The sequence below is a fragment of the Pygoscelis adeliae genome, unplaced genomic scaffold, assembly GCF_000699105.1.
Source record: "Pygoscelis adeliae isolate BGI_AS28 unplaced genomic scaffold, ASM69910v1 Scaffold815, whole genome shotgun sequence".
NCBI lineage: Eukaryota > Metazoa > Chordata > Aves > Sphenisciformes > Spheniscidae > Pygoscelis > Pygoscelis adeliae.
This window is the reverse complement of record NW_008824802.1, coordinates 85,014-94,606: the sequence shown is the minus strand read 5'-3', so window position 1 is coordinate 94,606 and position 9,593 is coordinate 85,014. Positions and strand designations below refer to the sequence as shown.

At 46.5% G+C, this 9,593-nt stretch overlaps 1 protein-coding gene across 1 annotated transcript in view; it reads right to left on the bottom strand.

The window, feature by feature from the left end:
* Positions 1-9,593, bottom strand: part of PHACTR4 (phosphatase and actin regulator 4) — a 67,612-nt gene that overhangs the window by 35,134 nt on the left and 22,885 nt on the right. Inside the window, exon 2 of the mRNA XM_009323974.1 lies at positions 7,820-7,866. Coding sequence (XP_009322249.1) covers positions 7,820-7,835 — 16 coding nt within the window. The 5' untranslated portion in view covers positions 7,836-7,866. The remainder of the gene's footprint in view (positions 1-7,819; positions 7,867-9,593) is intronic.

Genomic DNA, 9,593 nt, shown 5'->3' with positions numbered 1-9,593 from the left:
AGCGCTGGACGGAGAGGTGCAAGGGTCCGCCGGGCCCCTCCTGAGGGATTAAACTCGGCCCCATCCACGGCCGCAACAGGCAGGGAGAGGAATGTGCATCCGCGTCTATCCCATGAGAGGAGTCTCACAGGCGAGGTGCTCTCTCAGAGGCAGATCCCCGCACCGATTCTGGCCTCTTTACGTGACTTTAGCACAATTTGTTTCTATTTCCATCCCTAGATTTCTCCAGCGACCTCCCAGGTTAGCAGCAGCGCCGCCCCGTACACCGGAGACGAAAGCAGGTTTCCAGGCTGAAATGGAAGATACCAACAAAAGGACTGAGACACCGCAAGGAAATCGTACGGCTGAGTTACACCAATGCACAAAGCTTTATCTCACGCAGCCTTAAGACAAGCTCTAATAGGCACCAGGATCCATGGCAGATCCTGAATCTGCAAAGTTCAGCTCAGAAACAGAACAGCCCGAGTACCAACGGGCTACGCAGATCTGTAGGTGGAATTTAGGAACTCCTACAAATATTATTTTTCATGTACAAGGGAATACAAATTTATCATAAACCAGCTGGCAAGTCCTTCAGAAATCTTAAAATCCATGCTTCACAAAGCAAGACAAAACCAGGCTGGGTTGAAGAGCAATATTCTTCCCAGCCAAGTCGTGGTTATCGCTCATCCCATCACCGCTGGATCGGTCCAACCTGTAAAAAAGCCACACCAGATCTCTGGTTTCTTGTTGCACTCAAGTGTTTTAAGAGACAAAAGACACCTTCAGAAATCAGAGCCAGGCTCCTTTTCAAGACAAATAAGAAACAGATAAAGCGGTGACGTCAGCAGTGACAACATGCAACTGTTAGCAACCGGACTGCAGATCAGCACCAGCCCCGCAGCCCAGCAGGGCCCGAGAGGCAGCTTTGTTCAGCCAAAGGCTCAGCTAACGCTATTTACAACCCACAAGGGCAGCAACGTTCATGAGAACATTCAGTATTTTGTTTTTAAAAAGCCAGGTTTGCCATTCAGCCTGGACACATTGCTGCTGTGTGAACTAAGAAAAACAGTAATAACAAAAACCACTTCATTTATACTAAGCCCACTTACCTCTGGTTCCCGGCAGGCTCCTCTTCTAACCCCAACAAAATCAGCTACTAAAATCCTTTGACAGAATTACAGGCAGCAACGTTCCAGAGAGCAAGGTGAATTTAAGGTCCAACAAGTGGAAAATGAAAACTAGAAACTCTCTGAATCTGACCCTTCTGCTCCATGCCCTACTTACTGAACCACAGTAACTCCACACTCACTATTTTACAGTGACTCGGCCTGAATTATCCGGAGGATTGACTACATGTCCTACAAGGTCTTACCTCCCAATAGAAGGAATAAGATCGTCCAATTCAATCATGAAGCACTTCAGCGGATACCACATTTTTCACTCAGCATCAGCCTTTGCTACTATCTTGCTCCAGCCAGCCTGGAGGCCAAAGCATCTCATTCCCAGCACATCCACAGCTTAGCCACTAAACCACAAAACCAGCAAAATTAACCTCCGCTTTCCTCCAGGCAGAGCTATCTGTAGAAACTGCACGGCCATTTACTACAACAGCTTTAAAAGTCACTTGAATTGGGGTGCCACGGGATTACAAGGTCTCTGGCAGGTCAGCAAATAATCTCCGCGAAACACTTGGCCTGTAGATCAGGAGGGAAAGGCAGCAAGAGTTCAGACACCTCCTCAAATCATAAGGGGCTTCTTCGCGGGGGAATTATTGGGTATTTATTTTCTTAAATGCCACACCAACTAGTAGATGGATACCTGATCTGAATCACTTGCAAACACAGCAGGCAGAAGAGCATCGGCAGCCCACTAACTGCCCCAAGGACCCTGACAGCACTCAGCACGTTAATTACACTAAGAAACAGAACGTCCATCGCAAATTTAAGAACAAAAGGCTATCAGGATAACGTCCCAAAGTATTTTGCTAACTTGCCAAGTGCACTCGACTTATTTACAATCATGCTTTCACACAGGTAAGCAAGTGTTCTGTACCTCACCTTGTTTAAAAGTCAAACGGTCTCCGCTGAGATCAGTTCAACCCTCTGGTAAATCTGACTAAGGAACAGTAGGATTTTGCCTTTCTGCGTGCTTGCAAATTAGCACACTTCAATTGTAAGCAAATGTTTAATCTCAGGCACTTTGACCACTTTGGCTCTCTTCTACTGTATTGCACAAAGCAGTTATATTGCTATACACATAATATACAGGATCTCATAAGGGAATCGCAGCTTCTGTGTCCTCCTGGAAGAAAAACCTGTTCTTTTGTTCTGGAACAGACATTATAAAGAGATTTCCACTGGCTAGTTAGCATGAACTGTTCTTCTCTGGCAGACTTCAGAGCTGCGTGACAGTGAAGCACTCTTAACACTCCAGTGCTCTATGTTTGACTCTGCAGATCAAAAACCAGAAAACAAGGAATGCCATCTCCAGCAGCCTAGTTTAATCTAAGAACCACATTGTCAAAACACTTTAGTTCAACATAAAAGTGCACATTTGACAAGTTTTCCCTAAATGCTGCTGAATGGTTAATTAAATGCCTGTCCTGGCAGCAGCCTCGAAGCAGCTGATTTCCAGTTGAAACTTAGTCATCAAAAGGGGATTCCCACCCAGCCAGTCCCGAGCACCGGCAGCAAGTTGAAGAACCCCTGAATCAGAGGCTGGCCTTTCATCCAAGTTCTTCAGCAAACGCAAAGAATAAAACAAAGTGCCCTCCACCTCACCCCTCTCCCTTCCTGCCCCTACTTGGACCCTTCCCTTTTTGAAGTGGGTTACCCGAAGTACCAGAATGACTGTCCTAGAGATCGAAAGCCTTGTTAGGTTTCTGAGGAACGAAAGACATTGAGAGCAGCAAGTATTTCCTCCTCAACCCTGACACCCTGTGGCAGTCACCATCAGATCAGAGAGAGGTGCAGGTGGAGACCTTCTTCCCACGCAGGCAGCTCCATCTGGCAGCTGTGGTCCTTGCAAAGTCCTTGTCTCTGCCACCAGTCTCCGATCCACTCCAGAGGCACAAGATGGGAACTCATACTCATGATCTCTCTCCTTAGGTTCAAACTAACAACCTACAAGCAAAACATTTTGCATCCTAGCAGCCACTCCCTCAGCTTTCACTGCTGCTCAACACAGAAGGCTTCATAAACAAAGGAACAGCAAGAAGAAAGTCACTTGGCAGACACCTTTGAAGCAGAAACCTGGTTTTCCTGAGCAGGTTTTGTTTTCTCATAACAGACTTTGCACATCTGTAGTCGTCTGCTCTCTTCTACTTGTACATGGTGCCTACCCGGGGGAGATGCTGAGGTTGGTGGGCCTTGGTAAAGAGCAGCAGCAAGGGGTCCTGGCAGAGTGCAAGAGGGATCCCACACACGTTCCACACATCAGCCAGTGGCCATACGAAAACAAAGTGTTGTTTTCAGATCCCAAGGCAGCGGGCTGATGGAAGCCAGTGATTAAAGCGTCTTTGGGACAGGTCATGGTCATTGCACCTTTACCGTTGCATCCTTCTTCCTTCTGAGCATTAGTCGTTTTAAAAGGCAGCAATGCCAGAACCTGCTCGGACAATCTAGCCCTGGAAGAGCTTGATATGTCTTTTTGATCTCAAACTTCCTTTCAGACAGCAGGGCTGCTAGGCAGTTGGCAGCGATGGATCTATACTAAAACATGTTGCTTCTACAGACATGCTTTGAACCAGAAGTGATCTAAAAGTCCTGTTACCTACGTGCATGCGATGATCACGCACTCATTTGCATAATGGTTTTGCACCTCTGAGCATCTGAAGGTATTGCTCTCATATTTAGGGATAAAAATGGGAATCGGGTAGCCAGCCATGCATCCTGCCAGAAACAAGTAGCAGAGGTGGTGGCATAAGAAGCAAGTACTCACATTTCTAGCCGTTTCCTCTACTCAGACTATATTTGGAGTCTAAGTCTCCGAAAGCAGCAGATTCATATCACGCTGGTTTCCTTATGGGGCATGTAGCCCAGAAGTCAGCACAGATGCTAAAACAAATTACTTCTTTGTTTGCACAAAGGTTAAGGACTCGAAGACTATTTCCTATTTTTAGTAGGAAAAGAATTGGAAAAAAGTAGCACAGCAGGAGATAAAGGGGATGAAAGTCAAAGGGGATGAAAGTCAGCCTTGAATAAAGAAGTAACTGCAGAAGATTCTTAGAGCATCCATAAACTTAGTATTTCAAGTGCTATTCCAAAAAAGCAGCTTTGGGTAAGAGCCTGTGTGTGCAAACGCTACTTCACTAATTTCCCAAAATGCTTCACAGTTGTCCCACAGAGATTTAGACCTTTTAGGGAAGCTACTAAGAGGTTCATATCCCAATACCTGCAGAGGAAGCGTGTAGTCACAAGCAGAAACTGTAAGCAGAGCACCGAAGTACAGGAGGTCAAAGGACCCAAGAGCAAACACTTCCCATGAAGAAAGGCATTGCCATGCTCCCTCCACAGCTACTCATGAATGATTAGCTCAAACATTACCGGGCAAGTGAACTGCAGGCCTGCTTCCACGCTAGGTCAGTCCAACACCACGGCAGAGCTTTCAAGGAACCACGGGCACAAGGTGAGAGTTGCCCTGCCAAGCACAAAGCTCCCACTTCTTCAATATTTTGCTTTTTAAGATCTCAGACTTACAGGCAGATGAAACGCTAGATCTGAAGACAACGCCTTGACTAAGAAAAAGGCCCAAACTTGGCTCATATCATGCTAAGACAAGTGAGTGGTCTTTGGGAGGGGGGTCTGGGCAGCAACAACGTGGGCAGTAGATGGAACAGCGGAAATAGGCTCCGAAAATAGAGTGTGATCCTTCACCCGCACCACAGGAAGGATCTGAAGAGGGGAAAGGTATTCCAGTGACATTTCCCTTCAACAGATCGCTTGTGTAGGTGGGACCTTGGAAAGCAGGGAAACTCGGCCTGGCAACGCGTGTATATTTAGATTTCATTTATTCCTCTCACTAACCTCCATCCTCCCACCCACCTCACAGCTCCGCTGACGACTCGGGGGCAGCACTCTCCCTCCACCACAGACCACGCAGGGCTGTGCCCCGGCCTCACGCCGAGGTACACCATCGCCACCACCTCTCAGCTCCTACACAGAACCTTGCAGGTTCCCACCACTTCAAAACTCCCTCCGTCCCCGGTAGGTTTCACAGCACGAGTCGGTAGCTGAGGGCTCAGGCTGACAAGCTACACAAGTTGCTGCGACTTCAGCAGTTTATGCATTCGTTAAGCCAACGCCAGTCACACAGGCACAGCCTATAGCGAAGTAATTCAGTTTTGCTTAAGTCCAGCACTAGAGTGAAAACCTAAGCCATCGGATGCTGCCGTAGCTACAACATATGCACGTCCGAATTACTGCAGATAGCTGACATGCGGCAACTTAAACTACAGTCACTTGCTGGGGGCCATGTCCCAAGGCTTAAAAGAAGTTTCTGTGTATTCTTCTCCATACTTGAAAAACAACCTAGCATAGGGTTGAGAGCAAATTTTAAAGTTGCATACCTGTTCTAAAATAACTGTACAGACAAGCTCTGAAACTTCACTGCAGCTGCCTGGAGACCATGCTTCCACGAGTCTTCAGGGATGAGCATGAATTAAAATCTGAAGACAACAGCAAATTTCATTTTTAATTAGCCAGGGCAGCCAGCCAAGGAGGGCTCCCCCACCCACCCATGGCTAGTGAAGCCTGACAGCTAAAAAGGATTTATGCTTCACTGTGCAGTCCCAGTGGCCATTCGAAGCACACCAACTCTGAACACGCGCCAATGCAGTTAAAATAAAAGCCAGCCATGCAGCATTGTGAATGCAGTTAATATACAACCAGTTAAGGACAGCGATACATCAAAAAGCACCAGGCTTTGAGGGAACAAAGGGCATCGACTTCAGCTCAGCTCCTGCACGCAGCTCCGCCTTACCTCATCTCCAGTCTCAGTGCCGGGAACAACCCAGGAGTCCTGAGCTTAGCAGCACTTGGAGAATAAGCGTCCTTAAAAGCAAAGTAATTTTAAGGAAATAATAGTAAAAGACCCATCTGCTTATTCTGCCTTTAATATGGGGCTCTTAGCTCCCAGCACTAAGAAGGCAACACGTAAAGCTTCACAACCAGCTGTGCGGGGTGTCTGTGCATGCAAAGATCAGGTACAGATACTCCATCCTAAACTTGCACAGCTGAATTTGTTCAGAGGGAAAGGGGAGGTAATTTTACTTAAGTTGGCAAAATGCAAACAGAGCATAAGGCCTTTCACATTCCCAGGCCACCAGCGCTGCTCAAATCAGGAGTCAAAGCTCGCAGTAACCTCGACAGGCTTCCAACCCCATGGCTCACTGACCTATCCAAAAAATGGAGTTCAACTGCACGTAAAAAGGGACAAAAAGCTTTGTGATATGAACACAGCTGGCTGCTAGCAGTCCCAGCAGAGGCCGAGTCCTGGTGAATAAGCAGAGCTCACAGTGCTGCTCAAAGCCATCCCATTAATGCAGGCTGGAGAGATGGAAAAACTCGCCCTGCTGCTGTCTGTGCTTTGTCCTGGGGTTAAGCAGGGAGCTGTCATCTCCACAGCCACTGCTTCAACATCAGCTGCCAGCGCCACACTCACTTTACCCATCCTCCCCCTTTGAAAGTCATCATTTGGAATTAGTTTGCCACGAGCAAATCGTAAGGGAAAGCAATCACCACAAATTAAATGTGCACCTCACAGGCTAACAATTAGAGGGCACAGCAGCAATTCTTGCCACCAGGATTATCAGCATGACGTGTTTTTATGCATGTGCGCTTGGCTCGTAGCTGTTCCAACTGGGCTCCAACAGACCAGCTTTGCATGAAGTCAAAAACTGGCCTGGTACATCCGCCACGCCAAGCACGCCCCACTGCTGACAAGTACATCGATTCTCAAGTTTTAAGGATGGCATCACCAAGCTGCATAGGAATAATCTAGACATAATATTTATGGTCACAGAGTTGCACTTTACTACGAGTTAGAAGTCACCAACTGCAACATCGGGGTCCACAAGCTGTGAGGGCAATATGCTTCATGGAGACTGGCATCCCACGGTGCAGGCAAGAGCTTTCATGCAAATCTCATTTCAATGGGAGGGAAAAAATGGCCATTCAGCTCGTGTCTTCCATAGCCTTTTTAGGCCAACAGATGGAGAAAACATTTAAGGCAATCTCTAAGTCAAAAATCTACCAGTTTTAGTTGCAACCATATCCTTGCATCAGTTAAACCTAACAGCAATGAGTTTGCCTGCCCCAGGGCAAGCAGTACACAGTGCCTAAAGCAAGAGCTTTAAAGCCAAATTTTGTTTAATAAAAAAATCCTACATCTTCTGCAAGACAGAGCAGCCTAGAGAAATAAATACAGAAAGAGAAGTCGGGAGCTACCATGAGCTGATCCTTCTTTATGGCTTGCCATGTGCCTTGTTCAAATCGCATACCAGCTCAATGCTTCAAGCCTCCTACCTATTAAGAAAGGGGATGTTGTTTGTTTTCAAGAGCTTGGGATATCCACCAGCCTTGTATTCCAGGTTTCACAGATGGGAGATTTCAAAAAAGATCTTCCAGATGTACAACACAGCTTTAATCAGATCTGGTCCACACCATTAGTGCAGTCCAGTTGCAACTGATGCATCTGCCAAACTAGCTTATTTTCTAATCCCCTTCCACATTTGAATTGAAGACATGAAGTTTCAAGTAATAAGGTTCTTTATAACGCTTAACCAAGGAGGAAAGAACAGGTCCACAAGCCATGGTAAGATATCTAAGAGTGTACTCACCAGTGTTCTCTTCCATTCCTCTTGCACACTAGCTTTCTGAGCAATTCCTACAAAAACAGGAAACAAAATTGACACACAAATCAAAATTCCAAGTGTGACCAAAACCCAGGTTTTGTTTCACTTCTCTATCAGCTCTGCTCAGTCTACACATAACCAGCATGGAGGGAATCTACAGCAGAAATTCTGCTCCAGCAAACTAGGAACGAGAGCTTGTGGCATCTTCACCCCTCTTTGAAGATATCACTAGCCTCTAATCACACACATGCTGTGTTGGAAAGAGAAACAAAATTAAGGTGTAATAATTACAAAGCATCGAATGTTTTTTCCCAGGGAAAACATCCCATGTCTGCCTCTTCAAGGCATGTGTCTGCTGTAAAAGGGAACAGCTAATGCTTATCTAGCAAAGACAGAACAGCACGTGCACAGGAAGTATTTTAGATGTCACACAACATCGAGACAGTTCTGAACGTACCAGGGAAAAAAGACAAAAAGGAGGAACTAGAATTTTAGTAGCAAACCCAGCTTTTCTCTGGAGAAAGTTCTGAAATGAGGTGCAAAAGGAACTAAGTTTGGGGAAATCAGGAGATATCTTGGTTCTGATATATTACGTAGCACAGTAAAAACAAGCTCAGCCATTTCAGGAAAAGAGAGCTTCTGTCCTAAAGAGCTTCCAGTTCAAAGTAAGACAACCACAATAGGAAATGTCAACAGGCACAGCATGGGGTGATTGGGAAAGAGCTACAAAATAAGCTTGCTTCCAGTGCTGAGAAGTCAAAGCTAGCTTCTATGCGTAGCCCGTTTCAGCCTAACCCTTCACCACTAAGCCTAGGACAGCTCATCACCTTAACCCCCAGCAGCAAAGTGCAGTTTGTCAGCTGTAATGCACCATCCGATCAGATGGATCATCTCCATCTGATAATTTGCTGACTTTACAGCATGCACGACAGCATCGGAGCGTCACAGGGCTGCGGTGTCAAAGGAGATAACCCTAGCACACCACCACTGGAAGCGCGCCCGAACACGCTATCGCCAGCAGGGCTTTTAAGCTTTGCCTTGCTGAACTGTATGGGCGAAAATACTTCTTTTGATCAGACAACCACGCTCCAGGCTACCTCCCTCTGTTGCAGCTAGAATACCATCGCAGCAATATTCTTAGATGGGGAGAACACCTCGACAAAGCCATTAAACTCTCAAAACATCGTTGGCAATCACAGCGTTTAAACAGCTTAGCAAGGAAAAGCACTATCTGTGCAGAATTCTGGGCAGCAAGTCAGTCGCCCAAGAACATCAGATCTTCACTTCAGCGGTAGATTACCACGAGGTTACTTGGGAAACACCCTCAGAATCTCCCTCCAGCTTAATCCATTAACGCTTAAAATACAGCTACATTTCACGTGCATTTTGGATGCGCAATCTGGTACATCCACGTGATATGTCTGTTCTAAAGGCTGCATCGAGGACACCATTTGCAAAAACTAGAACGAACACTCCCCACTGAAGGCAGAAGAGCCGTAACGATTTTTACAAATATCATTATCAAGTCAGCATCTTCACACAAACCCAAACCCCCAGTCGGTAGCAACTCTACTGTACAGGGCGTTTGCAGGAAAGGTCTCCCTGCCTGCCCTTTCAGTAAGCCCTTCTGGGAAAGGAAAGCAGAAGAGAAACAAAAGGAGACACCTCAAAACCTACTTGAACCTCAGCGTAGATGACAGCAACCCCCCTAACTCCCCCAGAGCCACCAGGGAGTTCAGTTTAATTTGCCTTTCAAGGG